The sequence below is a fragment of the Pleurodeles waltl genome, chromosome 11 (genome assembly GCF_031143425.1).
Source record: "Pleurodeles waltl isolate 20211129_DDA chromosome 11, aPleWal1.hap1.20221129, whole genome shotgun sequence".
NCBI lineage: Eukaryota > Metazoa > Chordata > Amphibia > Caudata > Salamandridae > Pleurodeles > Pleurodeles waltl.
The window spans coordinates 991,199,316-991,215,202 of NC_090450.1; the positions used below are offsets into that span (position 1 = coordinate 991,199,316).

Here is a 15,887-nt window from a genome sequence, read left to right on the forward strand (position 1 = left end):
CACATGTAACTAACACTGTTGCTTGTGCACAGAGGAGGGAGCTTTAACACTTGTCCTACAGCTAATCGCACTCCCATCCGACCTAATCGGGTTACTGTGAACCTCTGAGAGGGTTTGTCTTCATTTGGGGAGCTGTCTCTACTCTGCTGCACATCATCATAAGCAGCTGACTAATGGCCCAGGGAGAACTTTGCAGCAGCTGAACTTCCTCCTTATCAACCTGCTGGATTCAGATCTTGAGCACATCCCGTTGTGGGATACCAGACAAAAGTTCACGAGAGACCAGGATTGATCTGAGCCATAGCCAGCTGGAGACAGATGAGTTAAATTCCTCTGTTGCCAGCCTGTTAACTCTCACTCGCACACATTCCCTACATCTGTGCTGTGCACGGCAAAACCTATTGGCATTACCAATGTTTGTTTAAAAGTATTACTGTTAACCTGTCTGAGGTACTGTCCAATAAGGTTGCAGGGACAGAAAAGCACACCACGGACAGCAGTGGGAGGTGGTTAAGCACCTACTTGGGGAGGGGCATGAGGAAGCAAGCAAATAACAGCGGGAGGAGGGTGGGCGGAGTCAGCACAAGCAAGGACTGGGAGCATGAGGGACAGACTGCAAATACATGCACTCTTAAGGAGTGTGCCAAAGTTTAAAAAAAAAAAATTACCAAAGTACCTCCGAAAGTGTCGCGCCCGGTAGAAGGATACGGACGGAAGCAGTACTAGGTCCATGCTCTACACATTGGCCGAAAAACAGGAAGACAGTGGAACCAAAGCTGGTTCCCAATGAGAAGCCAGGAAATCAGAGTTAAGTGGAAGGCAACCAATTATAACTAATGGGCGGGCTATAAGCCCTTTCTTCTTAAATGTTTTGTTTACAAGAGATTTTGGAAACGCTGTGCAGGCGAAACCTAAAAAGGAAGGGTACAGATTCTGACTCACTAAAGTATTTGAGGTTATAATTCAGACTATAGAACAGATACACAAGAGCACATTGCAAGGTATCCGCCATTTCTTCTCTGCCCTCATGCCCATGCTGACCCTTGATTCCACAATACTGCTATCCTTGTTTGAACCTTGGCTCCTGCACAACCCTCTCCCGTGTCCCTCAATGACTCCTCCCCTCCAGTCACTCATCTGTCCAAAATCCCCTGCCTGTCTCCACCACGAAGGCACTCATCTGGCACTGATACCTCACTTATCTTCTTTGCTGTCCTCCTCCCCAGCCTGTGCACCGCTGGAATTCAAGGATTGTCAGAAACCTAAGAGTGCAGATTTTTAAAGTTAACTTCTGCACTCTCTGGCACCAGACACCCTCATGTTTTATGGTGGGGTGCTGCTGGACACTCTCCTAGGTCAGAGACTGTTACTAGGCAGAATCTTCAGTAGTGGCAGACAACAGGCAAGCAATAGTTTTGTGACAGGAACATTTTGTGCCTAATGCAAACATGTCACCATGTTTTACACTATAGGCTGCAAATGTTACTTTTTTGCTGTAAGTTTTTCCAATGACGATAGCGAAATCCCAACAGCAATTTTTGAAGCTGATGCTGAAGGGCACCCTTAGCCTTTCTCGTATATCTCTAGTTTTAATTGTTGTCTACCACCACGTCTTACTGAAATGTTCACTATGAACTGCAAGGCTATGAGATTCTGCTGCACCTCTGGTGGGAAACCTGTTTTATTTTAACTCGGGTTTTTGAAGAAAAATGAAATACAACACGTATCACATGATGAATACGACATCAACCTACAATCACCCATGTACCCCCACCCGTCATATCCAGAAACGTGCTAAATGCATACATTATATCAGGGCACATACAGTATTGTTACATTATATTCAATGCCCTCTTCATCTCTTAAGACTCGGGTGGGTCAATAAATATGCTGTTAAAGGATCCCAAATATCGTTGGGTCTTAAAGATCTCAGTAACTATTCCACATATAGTTTCAGTTAGGATCTACAGTAGGTCGATCTGTTAACCAGTTCTTGGTGGGCTTAACTCTGCTGCACCAGTGGAGGGACACCCTTCGTTTTCCCAGAAGTAGGGCCAGAGACACAAACTTCCAGTAGGTTGGTTGGAGGCCTTTAACCAATCCTAGTAGACGTATTACAGGGTCACAAACTATTTGTTTGAATACCATTTAAGACAGTATATCAGTAACTTGAGTCCAAAAGTCCAATATAGTTGTAAACTGCCAAGCCAGGTGCAAAAAATCTGCCTCCGCCAGCTGCCCAAATTTGCAAAGTTAAACAGGAGTATAATACATTCGATGCAGGAATTTAAAGCGTATTTTACACAGATTGCAGTTAGAGGTAAGTGTGTGTAATTGCGCACAGCAAAATTTCCAAGCTAATTCTTCTATGGGATGACCCAGCATGGCATCCCAGCTCTCTAACGTCTGGGCCAACCCACCTGTACTGCAGCATATAACTTAGTAATTAAGTGTCTGCGTGTGGTGCTAGTAAGCAGGACCTGCAGGGCAGTGGGAGCGGCTGCTAGGAACCGAGGGTATAAAGTGGAACATAGCAGCTCTAAGCCTATAATAGACAAACGTCAGAAGAGGGGTACGCCCATGAGTACGGATGAGATTGTTAAGATTGACAAAGGAACCGTTCGGGTAGGCGTACACCATATTCTTTAGCCCCGCCTGAGTGAGTAGGTTAAGCACAGTATCCTCTTGTGTAACAGAAATCGAAAGATGACTCTACAAGGGCATCGCCGGAGCGTATAATGGAAGCTTCCCTGCCCTTCCTCCCACTACCTGCCTGGCTGCTGTCAAGGAAAGTATTGTGTCAATCGCTGTGCGCGGGATCACAGCCTGTGTGTGTGGCAGAAGAGCTGGGAGCAGAATGAGGTTGGTGTCATGTTCCACAGCTAGGTGTGCTACATAGTCATGTGCTGTGTACCAGTGATGGGATAAGTGAGCCTGCGCGCAGAAGTAATATCGATTGAGGTCAGGTGCATTAAACCCCTCTCTCATATGGTAAGGTGAGTATGTCCCAGCTGATTCTTGGTTGCTTTCCTGCCCACACCAATGTAAGCAGAAGTGCTCTAAGTTTCTGAAAACAAAACACAGGCAAGACCATGGGTATGTTTACAAAGAAATATAAAATTTTGGCCAATATTACTATTTTTAATACTGCTCTTTATCTGCCAGTGATAATTTTGACCAAGAGGTACCTGATCTTCCAACTTCGACACAGCCCTGCTGTAGGAAGTTGGCTCTGTATGTACTATTTCAAAGTAAGGAATAGCATGCACAGAGTCCAAGGGTTCCCCTTAGAGGTAAAATAGTGGTAAAAATAGATAATACTAATGCTCTATTTTGTGGTAGTGTGGTCGAGCAGTAGGCTTATCCAAGGAGTAGTGTTAAGCATTTGTTGTACATACACATAGACAATAAATGAGGTACACACACTCAGAGACAAATCCAGCCAATAGGTTTTTGTATAGAAAAATATCTTTTCTTAGTTTATTTTAAGAACCACAGGTTCAAATTCTACATGTAATATCTCATTCGAAAGGTATTGCAGGTAAGTACTTTAGGAACTTCAAATCATAAAAATTGCATGTATACTTTACAAGTTATTGACAAATAGCTGTTTTAAAAGTGGACACTTAGTGCAATTTTCACGGTTCCTGGGGGAGGTAAGTTTTTGTTAGTTTTACCAGGTAAGTAGGACACTTACAGGGTTCAGTTCTTGGTCCAAGGTAGCCCACCGTTGGGGGTTCAGAGCAACCCCAAAGTCACCACACCAGCAGCTCAGGGCCGGTCAGGTGCAGAGTTCAAAGTGGTGCCCAAAACACATAGGCTAGAATGGAGAGAAGGGGGTGCCCCGGTTCCGGTCTGCTTGCAGGTAAGTACCCGCGTCTTCGGAGGGCAGACCAGGGGGGTTTTGTAGGGCACCGGGGGGGACACAAGTCCACACAGAAATTTCACCCTCAGCAGCGCGGGGGCGGCCGGGTGCAGTGTAGAAACAAGCGTCAGGTTTTCAATGTTAGTCTATGAGAGATCTCGGAGTCTCTTTAGCGCTGCAGGCAGGCAAGGGGGGGGTTCCTCGGGGAAACCTCCACTTGGTCAAGGGAGAGGGACTCCTGGGGGTCACTCCTCCAGTGAAAGTCCGGTCCTTCAGGTCCTGGGGGCTGCGGGTGCAGGGTCTCTCCCAGGTGTCGGGACTTTAGGTTCAAAGAGTCGCGGTCAGGGGAAGCCTCGGGATTCCCTCTGCAGGCGGCGCTGTGGGGGCTCAGGGGGGACAGGTTTTTGTACTCACAGTCTTAGAGTAGTCCTGGGGTCCCTCCTGAGGTGTTGGATCGCCACCAGCCGAGTCGGGGTCGCCGGGTGCAGTGTTGCAAGTCTCACGCTTCTTGCGGGGAGCTTGCAGGGTTCTTTGGAGCTGCTGGAAACAAAGTTGCAGCTTTTCTTGGAGCAGGTCCGCTGTCCTCGGGAGTTTCTTGTCTTTTCGAAGCAGGGGCAGTCCTCAGAGGATGTCGAGGTCGCTGGTCCCTTTGGAAGGCGTCGCTGGAGCAGGATCTTTGGAAGGCAGGAGACAGGCCGGTGAGTTTCTGGAGCCAAGGCAGTTGTCGTCTTCTGGTCTTCCGCTGCAGGGGTTTTCAGCTAGGCAGTCCTTCTTCTTGTAGTTGCAGGAATCTAATTTTCTAGGGTTCAGGGGAGCCCTTAAATACTAAATTTAAGGGCGTGTTTAGGTCTGGGGGGTTAGTAGCCAATGGCTACTAGCCCTGAGGGTGGGTACACCCTCTTTGTGCCTCCTCCCAAGGGGAGGGGGTCACAATCCTAACCCTATTGGGGAATCCTCCATCTGCAAGATGGAGGATTTCTAAAAGTCAGAGTCACCTCAGCTCAGGACACCTTAGGGGCTGTCCTGACTGGCCAGTGACTCCTCCTTGTTTTTCTCATTATTTTCTCCGGCCTTGCCGCCAAAAGTGGGGCCTGGTCGGAGGGGGCGGGCAACTCCACTAGCTGGAGTGTCCTGCTGGGTTGGCACAAAGGAGGTGAGCCTTTGAGGCTCACCGCCAGGTGTGACAATTCCTGCCTGGGAGAGGTGTTAGCATCTCCACCCAGTGCAGGCTTTGTTACTGGCCTCAGAGTGACAAAGGCACTCTCCCCATGGGGCCAGCAACATGTCTCGGTTTGTGGCAGGCTGCTAGAACTAGTCAGCCTACACAGATAGTCGGTTAAGTTTCAGGGGGCACCTCTAAGGTGCCCTCTGTGGTGTATTTTACAATAAAATGCACACTGGCATCAGTGTGCATTTATTGTGCTGAGAAGTTTGATACCAAACTTCCCAGTTTTCAGTGTAGCCATTATGGTGCTGTGGAGTTCGTGTTTGACAAACTCCCAGACCATATACTCTTATGGCTACCCTGCACTTACAATGTCTAAGGTTTTGTTTAGACACTGTAGGGGTACCATGCTCATGCACTGGTACCCTCACCTATGGTATAGTGCACCCTGCCTTAGGGCTGTAAGGCCTGCTAGAGGGGTGTCTTACCTATACTGCATAGGCAGTGAGAGGCTGGCATGGCACCCTGAGGGGAGTGCCATGTCGACTTACTCGTTTTGTCCTCACTAGCACACACAAGCTGGCAAGCAGTGTGTCTGTGCTGAGTGAGAGGTCTCCAGGGTGGCATAAGACATGCTGCAGCCCTTAGAGACCTTCCTTGGCATCAGGGCCCTTGGTACTAGAAGTACCAGTTACAAGGGACTTATCTGGATGCCAGGGTCTGCCAATTGTGGATACAAAAGTACAGGTTAGGGAAAGAACACTGGTGCTGGGGCCTGGTTAGCAGGCCTCAGCACACTTTCAATTGTAAACATAGCATCAGCAAAGGCAAAAAGTCAGGGGGCAACCATGCCAAGGAGGCATTTCCTTACACCTGCCATAACTGTATCTGAGCACCAGCTCGGGTTCCCAATGTATCCACATTCCTAAGTATTTAACAGGGTCAGTGGCTCACGCTGTTGGGAAATCAAGCGGGCTCTGCTGGGTGCCAGGTGCGGGTGGAAATATAATGGACTTCGACCAGTTGATATAAAGTCAAGAATAGTGTTCAAACCTAATGTATTTGTGAATCACTGGGGGTAAGTGCACAGAGGGGCCCTGGACTTATAACACTATGGGGGTCATTACAACCTCAGCGGTCTTTTAAAAAGACCGCTGAGGCTGCGGGAGCCAGAATACCGCCATTGGCGGCGGTATTCCTGGCTCCCTATTATGACTTTTCCGCTGGGCCAGCGGACGGTAACAGTGTTACCGTCCGCTGGCCCAGCGGAAAAGTCACATCAACATTGCTGCCGGCTCGTAATGGAGCCGGCGGCAATGCTGATGTACAGCGGGTGCAGTAGCACCCGTCCCGCATTTCACTGCCCGAAATTCGGGCAGTGAAATGCGTGACGGGGCTATGCCTGGGGGCCCCCCAAATCCCCTTACCGCCAGCCTTTCCATGGCGGTGTTTACCGCCACGGACAGGCTGGCGGTCGGGGACTCACGGACAGGCTGGCGGTATAGTGGAGGGGCCGGCGGTATGGCCGTGGCTATTGCGCCACGGTCATAATAGCTGGCGGAACACCGCCAGTCTGTTGGCGGTGTTACCGCCAACTTACCGCCGGCCACCAGGGTAGTAATGACCCCCTATATCATCTGTGTAGATGGGAATGGGAAACCTGAAATTTGAAGCCACGCATGACAGGTGGGAGCCAGTGCTCACTATGTCGGCTGTGCCTAGGACACCTAAATACTGGTGTTAGAAATGTTTTCTAACTCCGGGTCAATGCCCTGTATCTTTTTACCAAGAGGGTCAGATAGGTGTTGCAACAGCTTCATCATCTCTCACAGGTGATTATTTTTATGCATTAACAGAGCCAGTGAGTTGGCAATTCGCTACTGCGTTACCGCCCTACCTGATTCCCTGGCGTGCTTTTTTCTCTTATTGGGGAGCAAAGTATCTCCCGTTCCCTACAAGAAAGGTTGTTTTTTTTGCCTTTCTTTACAATCAGCAACTCTGTTTGTACTTGTCCCCGGATGCCTATGCAATGTGTTCCACCCTTAGTTTAATTGCGTCCTTGAAGCTATGCACGAGCACACAAATAAAGTCTTTAACATAGGTGGATACCGATTGAAACTCTCTAAAAAAATTAAAGGAGCAATGAGGAAATCTTCCTCTTCCATCTATCAAATAGGGGCCACACCCTATTCGGAACCCAATCTTTTCAGGAAGATCACAGGATACTGGGGTTACAGCAAGAACATTATTGAGTTTCTCACCGTCACTGTGCCGCTCACCACAGGCGACACTAAACGTTTGTTGAGGGGCTGGAAGGTGGCAGAAGGAACACCCGCAACCGTGTTGACAATAACGTTTCCACTGACAGTAGCTGTAAAGCAATGAGGAGAAACAACATGTTTGAGAAAGGGCTGGGAATGCAGTAATGACTTAGAAAGTCTCTTAACAGTCGCCTGCTCTTTCTAAAGAGATATTTGCATCGTGGTTTTGGGCACCATCTGGGCTGTGAAAATTGTTGTTACATTTTATTTATGGACTACTACACACATCCAGGAAGGCTGCATCAAACAAGCTAGGTCACTTGAACACACAGGCTATATCATATCAAACGCAAGGCTGGTTACAAAGAGTGGAGACACCAGGCAAACTCAAATGATATAACTGTATATCTGCCACTATATTCCTAGAACCGGATTTGTAATTTTTAAAAAGCAGCAAATGAAACAGTCTAAAAACAAGGCGCAGAGCTGCGGTCATTGGAACAGCATTCGCCACAACTAAATATTGCTCTATTGAACGTTGGAGACCTTTGTGACAGTTCTAAGGACTCTCCAAGGATGGTAGCTATCTCTACATAAGGCAGACCAACAAGTAAAGGGATATGTCATAAATATATAAGATGAGCTTTCACAAGCAGCATGGCTCCCCATACTTACCAGTTGCGATACTGGTCCCAGTGACAGACGGCTTGATGGTACCAGCCTGTTCAGCAAAAATGTTAGAAAAATGTAATCATTAGAATAGTTCAGCTGGAGTCAGTGACACTGATAACTACCTATTTCTCTAACATGCAACTGTAGATCAGAAAACTATGTAATATAAAAATGCTGCATTTCACCTGCCTCTTAGCCGATGAAGTTACCTGGGTGAATCTCTGTCAGAAACTGAGACAAGCCGCATCTCAGCCCCACCTGCCTACCGCTATGGACTCAAAGAAAGAATGACAGCTACCCAACATACTTCATGTGGATTTTCACTAATAAAAGTACCATGACCAATCAGTTAAACATATTAGAATTTACCAAACAATCCCATTTACTGGTTTAGAATATTCCTTTAAGGAGGAGAGCTTATATTCTAAGTTTGAGATTCTTTACTGCATGCTAAAGAAACTGCTAGCTGCATGTGTCAGTTCTTCAGAATGGGTTTCTTTTGTCAACATCTATTTAGATCTATTCAGAAAGAAAAAAAACTCATTTTATCTCACTCTCAAAGATGAGCTACGAATGTGGAGACCAAAGGTGAGAACCTGTGGTCACACAAATCACAAAATCATCCAAGTCTCATAAATTGAACCCAACAGCTCGAAGGTGCAGAAGGTATCATGACCTAAATGGAGTATTCTGGTCCTACCAACACCTTCTCTTTATACACCATCTAATTTAGTGTGCTGCTGCTCAGTGAATTTTTGAGCCACAAGAAGTGCTCCTCAATGGCATCTTCCTTTTTCATCTTTCATTCAGCACTCTACTCAGTGTACCCATAGCTTCCTGACAGCCCTGAGCCTCTCTAACCACACGCTGCCACTTTCCATCTTTAGTTGCGTTTCCATCTTTCATGAACATCTACTCACCAGTAGTGCTGTACTTGCCACGGTAGTCACTGCTGTCGGGACCTTCGCCTGCGGCTGTTGGACCACCTGTGGTTGGACCTGAGGCTGCGGCTGGACCTGAGCTTGCTGGACCGTTGCCTGGGGGGTTGGTTGTGGCTGCCCATTTTGCTGAGGCTGTGGGGGAGTACCCGTCTGCTGCTGTGCCCTTGACTGCTCTGCCAGAGCCTGTGGGGAAAAAGGGAAATATTAAAAGCTTTCCAAGCAGTTTTACCAATGTCAATCAATGCCAATTTACAAAATTTCTAGAAAGCTGAAGACTATTTTCCCCTCCTCCATGAGCAATCCTTTCAGCACACTGTTCTGGAACTTTGGAGTGCGGTTTTTACTGGGCACATATTTGCCAAACATCATACAAAAACTCATAAATGTGCTTTGATTCAACTGTGCAAAACTAGTCACTGGATGAGTCCATTGCTGCATTTTGCGGTCTAAAGCAGAAAATAGTCTACTCCCTCAAAACTTTTAAATAGGATGAAAAGCCAGTTGCTTGTTGATGTTTTGGTTGGGGACTTTTTTTTATTTGTAGGATATAGGTAGAGAGCGGGCAGAAAAACACATTGGCTCTTTGCACATCCATAGAAGTGGATGGAGGTCTCTGCATCTAACGTGGCCTTTGTGCTGCCATCATACAGACCACATTGGGGAAAAACTGATTATTTTAGCATCATTAGTAGGATATTGTACTGGTATATAGAGGTGCAGATGTGCTTTGACCAATAATTACAAATACCTGTACCAGCTTAAGAATTTGGTGATAAATGATGGAAAAATTGCACCTGCTGCATTCTCTAGTGCTGTCCGACCACTCCCTACTTTAAATTAACAGAACTACATCACATTTCCAGGCTGATTCTGTAATAGGACAGCTTTCCTGCCCCTAAACCAACCATGGTTTTCATGCACTGCTGGTAAAGTGGGGAATTTATACATTATGGGGAATAAGGCACCCAAACAGGACCAGATCAGCTGCACAAATACATGAAAGACATACATTCATTCCATTTTAACACCCAGACGGGAGAAGTATTGGATGAATATAAAAATACAACCTGTTCCAACGTGAACATAATGGTGCCACAGGACGCCATTACAACATCTCAGGAGAGGTCATTCTTTGTTTTCCTCATGAATAATGATTCACAAATATTTCTAGGCCCGAATGTTCGGATATTCCCAAGATAAGGAATGAATATCAGTCTTTGTCTGAATTGAGAGCTGTGTAGTTGGAGGCATCAGATCACGTTGGGCAATAAGAACAGGTCATAACCTCCCCCCATTACCGCCCCTGCTTCCCTCGCTCCAACCCCTCTCCCTGCCAAGCCCTCCACAAAAAATCTTGAGCACCATCTGTGGTGGCAAGTCGCAGAAGCAATGGCAGGAACCTAGAATTAGTAAGCAGCATGTGCTGGATGGCAAGGCACTAGAGGAGATTATGACAAATTGTTTTGGCATCAGCATATTTCTCATCACCAAAACACATCTCTCAATATTTAATATGGTCTATGCACTCAAGAGATTTGCTGCGTTGGTATTTAAGATTTTTAGCTCTGTACAAACCGCATCAGTCCAGTTGGCCTTCCATCCAGCAAAGGCTTGCGTTAGCCCTAGCATCAGAGATTACTTCCTTGAATCTTTTTGCCTTTTCTTAGCAGATGATTTAAGTAGTTGCCTGACACCATTTTGATTCTCGGATCAGTTATACAGTTTTTGTTTTTACAGTGGCAGTATGGCACCCAATCACATTTTGCAATAACCCCAAATTTAAAAAGTTTACCACAAGGAACTCTCTACTTCAACAACCCTTTCAAATTTCTATTCAATGTACTGATCTGTAATAACAGTAACACAGAAGATACAAATTAAAGAAACACAATTTAATGGACAAGAAACACAAGAAAAATAAAATAAAGTTAAAATGGTCCCATGGACAAAGGACCAAAAACAAGGTACAACATGGTGCCCTAGAAAGGTCTAACTAAGTAACCACAGCCGTAGCCTTTAAACATGGAAGATACCACAATCCCATGGTCCTGAAAAGGTTCAAGTAGGGAACTTGGGCAGAGTTTTCACATTATATTTCCTCCATATGACTTAACCCTATATTTAGGCCTTCATTGGGTGTGCATAGATGTAGGTAGTAAAGCTTCAACAAAACATGTCCAACTTGAATCTAAAAAGCGGCTGCACCAAACACAAGGCCTGCTTGTGAGATCAAGGAGGGAAACCCACCTTCTTCTCCTTGGCTATCCGCTCAGCCCGGAGAGAGGCCACCTGGATTGGGGGAAGCGGCTTCTCGTAGGTGATCCCGCTGCAAGAAAAAGTAGAAGCATGGTGTCAGGATAGATATTCCAGGGACTGCAGACCAGACAGGAGAGGCAGAACCGATAAGCAGCAGGAAATCTGCATTTTCGAATAGAAGTACACCACACACCACTTCCCAGCGTCCATGACCCTGGACAGAAAAGATAAGATCTCCCTAGTGGCTTAAAGGTTGAAATGCACATGCTCTGGGTATTCCCTGCCGCTCGGAGACTGAATGGCCTACCTCTCTCTGTTCACCGAAAGGTGACCTTCCCCTAGCTATCCCACACACACACATCATGTTTGTCCTTCTGGGACTTCTTTCCCATCACACAAAGTGCATTTTAAAAGAGAGCCAGCATGGTGGTGCTAGAACGAGAAATGGGGAGTAACATCTCCGGAAAAAAATAAAAAACAGGGAATAAGTTCAGAATTACTTTAGAAAAATGAAAAAGGTTTTATAAAACACTGAGGGATGCAAAAACAACCCCAAAGAATTTAAAGGTTTTGAGCCAACATTAGCCTTAATAAAAAAAAACTTTTTAAGTGAGCTGGAAAAACCAACTTCACAACAGACACTACACTACTTGATGGGAAGGCTCGCTGCCTCAGGATTTCTTACAGGTGCAGTGTCGGATTAGCATGGAGTGTGCCTCGCCTATTAGAAACTCCATTTTCTTTTTACATGGGTTTAAAAAAAAAATAAGTTTAATACAATGGTCTTTTTGGCCAAATTCACTGTATTTTTAATCTGGCTAATGGGCATGTGGAAAATAATTGATCTTGTAGGCTTTCTTCTACTTATAAATGTTTTGAAAAAAATTGTGCTCCAGCCACCCTGCACATGCATGGAGAAATTCTATGGTTTATGGATATAAAAGAGAATACCTTGACAGGCTAAGAGTAATGCTGCATTCTCCACTGCACAAGTACTCCAGTGTCTCTTTCTCTGCAGCACATCTGCTGCACACAGTGACTATTCAACAGGCACAGAGAAAACTATTGTAAGGAAATGCCTCCTTGGCATGGTTACCCCATGACTTTTTGCCTTTGCTGATGCTAAGTTTTGATTTGAAAGTGTGCGGAGGCCTGCTAACCAGGCCCCAGCACCAGTGTTCTTTCCCTAACCTGTACTTTTGTTTCCACAATTGGCACACCCTGGCATCCAGGTAAGTCCCTTGTAACTGGCACCCCTGGTACCAAGGGCCCTGATGCCAGGGAAGGTCTCTAAGGGCTGCAGCATATTGTATGCCACCCTGGGGACCCCTCACTCAGCACAGACACACTGCTTGTCAGCTTGTGTGTGCTGGTGAGGACAAAACGAGTAAGTCGACATGGCACTCCCCTCAGGGAGCCATGCCACCCTCACACTGCCTATGCAGTATAGATAAGTCACCCCTCTAGCAGGCCTTACAGCACTAAGGCAGGGTGCACTATACTATAGGTAAGGGCACCAGTGCATGAGCACTGTGCCCCTACAGTGTCTAAGCAAAACCTTAGACATTGTAAGTGCAGGGTAGCCATAAGAATATATGGTCTGGGAGTCTGTCATGCACGAACTCCACAGCACCATAATGGCTACACTGAAAACTGGGAAGTTTGGTATCAAACATCTCAGCACAATAAATGCACACTGATGCCAGTGTACATTTTATTGTAAAATACACCCCAGAGGGCACCTTAGAGGTGCCCCCTGAAAACTTAACTGACTATCCGTGTAGGCTGACTGGTTTTAGCAGCCTGCCACACTAGAGACATGTTGCTGGCCACATGGGGAGAGTGCCTTTGTCACTCTGTGGCTAGTAACAAAGCCTGTACTGGGTGGAGGTGCTTCACACCTCCCCCTGCAGGAACTGTAACACCTGGTGGTGAGCCTCAAAGGCTCACCCCCTTTGTTACAGCATCACAGGGCACTCCAGCTAGTGGAGTTGCCCTCCCCCTCCGGCCACGGCCCCACTTTTGGCGGCAAGGCCGGAGGAGATAATGAGAAAAACAAGGAGTCGTCACTGGCCAGTCAGGACAGCCCCTAAGGCAACCTGAGCTGAGGTGACTGACTTTTAGAAATCCTCCATCTTGTAGATGGAGGATTCCCCCAATAGGGATAGGAATGTGCCCCCCTCCCCTTGGGAGGGGGCACAAAGAGGGTGTACCCACCCTCAGGGCTAGTAGCCATTGGCTACTAACCCCCCAGACCTAAACACGCCCTTAAATTTAGTATTTAAGGGCTCCCCAGAACCTAGGAACTCAGATTCCTGCAACCTAAGAAGAAGAGGACTGCTAAGCTGAAAAACCCTGCAGAGAAGACAGAGACACCAACTGGTTTGGCCCCAGCTCTACCGGCCTGTCTCCCCCCTTCTAAAGACACTGCTCCAGCGACGCTTTCCCCAGGGACCAGCGACCTCTGAATCCTCAGAGGACTGCCCTGCTCTAGAAGGACCAAGAACTCCCGAGGACAGCGGCTCTGTACACCCAAGACTGTAACTTTGTTACAAAGGAGCAACTTTAAAACAACTTGAGTTTCCCGCCGGAAGTGTAAGACTTGCTACTCTGCACCCGACGCCCCCGGCTTGACTTGTGGAGAACAATCACTTCAGGGAGGACTCCCCGGTGACTGCGAGACTGTGAGTAGCCAGAGTTGCCCCCCCTGAGCTCCCACAGCGACGCCTGCAGAGGGAATCCCGAGGCTCCCCCTGACCGCGACTGCCTGTTCCTCAGATCCCGACGCCTGGTAGAGACTCTGCACCCGCAGCACCCTGGACCTGAAGGATCGGAACTCCAGTGCAGGAGTGACCCCCAGGAGGCCCTCTCCCTTGCCCAGGTGGTGGCTACCCCGAGGAGCCCCCCCCCCCCTTGCCTGCCTGCATCGCTGAAGAGACCCCTGGGTCTCCAATTGAAACCTTTTGAAAACCCGAAGCGTGTTTGCACACTGCCCGTGCTGCTGAGGGTGTACTTTCTGTGCTGACTTGTGCCCCCCCGGTGCCCTACAAAACCCCCCTGGTCTGCCCTCCGAAGACACGGGTACTTACCTGCTGGCAGACTGGAACCGGGACACCCCCTTCTCCATTGAAGCCTATGCGTTTTGGGCACCACTTTGACCTCTGCACCTGACCGGCCCTGAGCTGCTGGTGTGGTAACTTTGGGGTTGCTCTAAACCCCCAACGGTAGGCTACCTTGGACCCAAACTTGAACCCCACAGGTGGTTTACTTACCTGCAAAAACTAACAAACTCTTACTCCCCCTAGGAACTGTGAAAATTGCACTGTCTAGTTTTAAAATAGCTATATGTGATTTATATGAAAACTGTGTATGCTATTTTGATTATTCAAAGTTCCTAAAGTACCTACCTGCAATACCTTTCATTTGAAGTATTACATGTAAAATTTGAACCTGTGGTTCTTAAAATGAACTAAGAAAATATATTTTTCTATACAAAAACCTATTGGCCTGGAATTGTCTCTGAGTGTGTGTTCCTCATTTATTGCTGGTGTATGTACAACAAATGCTTAACACTACTCCTTTGATAAGCCTACTGCTCGACCACACTACCACAAAATAGAGCATTTGTATTATCTCTTTTTGCCACTATCTTACCTCTAAAGGGAACCCTTGGACTCTGTGCATACTATTCCTTACTTTGAAATAGTGCATACAGAGCCAACTTCCTACAACTATCTACAGCGAATAAATCTATATATATATATATCTATATATATATGGAAAATGTCACTTACCCAGTGTACATCGGTTTGTGGCATGAGACGCTGCATATTCACATGCTGTGCACATCCCGCCATCTAGTGTTGGGCTCGGAGTGTTACAAGTTGTTTTTCTTCTAAGAAGTCTTTTTCGAGTCACGAGATCAAGGGACTCCTCCCCTTTCGGCTCCATTGCGCATGGGCGTCGACTCCATCTTAGACTGTTTTCCCCGCAGAGGGTGAGGTAAGAGTTGTGTATATAGTAATAGTGCCCATGCAATGGAGTAAATATGTATGTACATAATGTGTTTAAAAGTGATATATTTACAAATTTACAAATGTACAAGTCTAATTTTTTTTTTTTTTATTTTTTTCAACTTAAAACGGCTATAGGCTCCCGGGGAGGTGGGAGGGCGCATGTGAATCTGCAGCGTCTCATGCCACGAACAGATATACACTGGGTAAGTCAAAAAAATAAGGGGGATGGGGAGGTATTCTGGTCCAGTGTATATCCTCCCAAGTAGTACATAAAAAATATTTAATACACTGTTCCAAATGTGTGTGAGACAAATAAAGGATACCTTAGTGGGGGTCCTAAATTTTAGGAGCAAGGCACCTCACACATCCCAAGGGATGTCATGCTTCATCATCGGAGCTGCTCCTCGTCAGACCGGCGGTGCAATGTCTGACGGGCACCACCCCGAAAGGGAGGGCTCTTTGCCGGAGATCTTTTGTAGTAGTGAAGCCGTGACCCCAGATGTGGGAAAGCGTAAAGAAGGAGATAAAAAAAAACGGGTGATTAAAATTGACTCACTGAATCAGCACAGGATAACGACTTTATTAGTCCAATGCAAAGAAACAGGGGCCAAGGTTAAAAAATGGTCACAGAAGTGAAACCGAAATAATGTTCAGTCACTCTGTATCAAACTGATCAAAGAAAGGGTGGGGAGACCATCCCTATCGTGGGTC

General features: G+C 46.7%; 1 protein-coding gene across 8 annotated transcripts in view; it reads right to left on the reverse strand.

Moving 5' to 3' along the window:
- The window catches only part of EP400 (E1A binding protein p400), a 601,391-nt gene that overhangs the window by 92,677 nt on the left and 492,827 nt on the right, over positions 1 to 15,887 (reverse strand). For all 8 annotated transcript variants that reach the window (XM_069215336.1, XM_069215331.1, XM_069215335.1 and 5 more), the window contains 4 exons: positions 11,152 to 11,230; positions 8,884 to 9,087; positions 7,967 to 8,012; positions 7,292 to 7,401 (listed from right to left, as the gene is read on the reverse strand). In XM_069215336.1, coding sequence (XP_069071437.1) covers positions 7,292 to 7,401; positions 7,967 to 8,012; positions 8,884 to 9,087; positions 11,152 to 11,230 — 439 coding nt within the window. The remainder of the gene's footprint in view (positions 1 to 7,291; positions 7,402 to 7,966; positions 8,013 to 8,883; positions 9,088 to 11,151; positions 11,231 to 15,887) is intronic.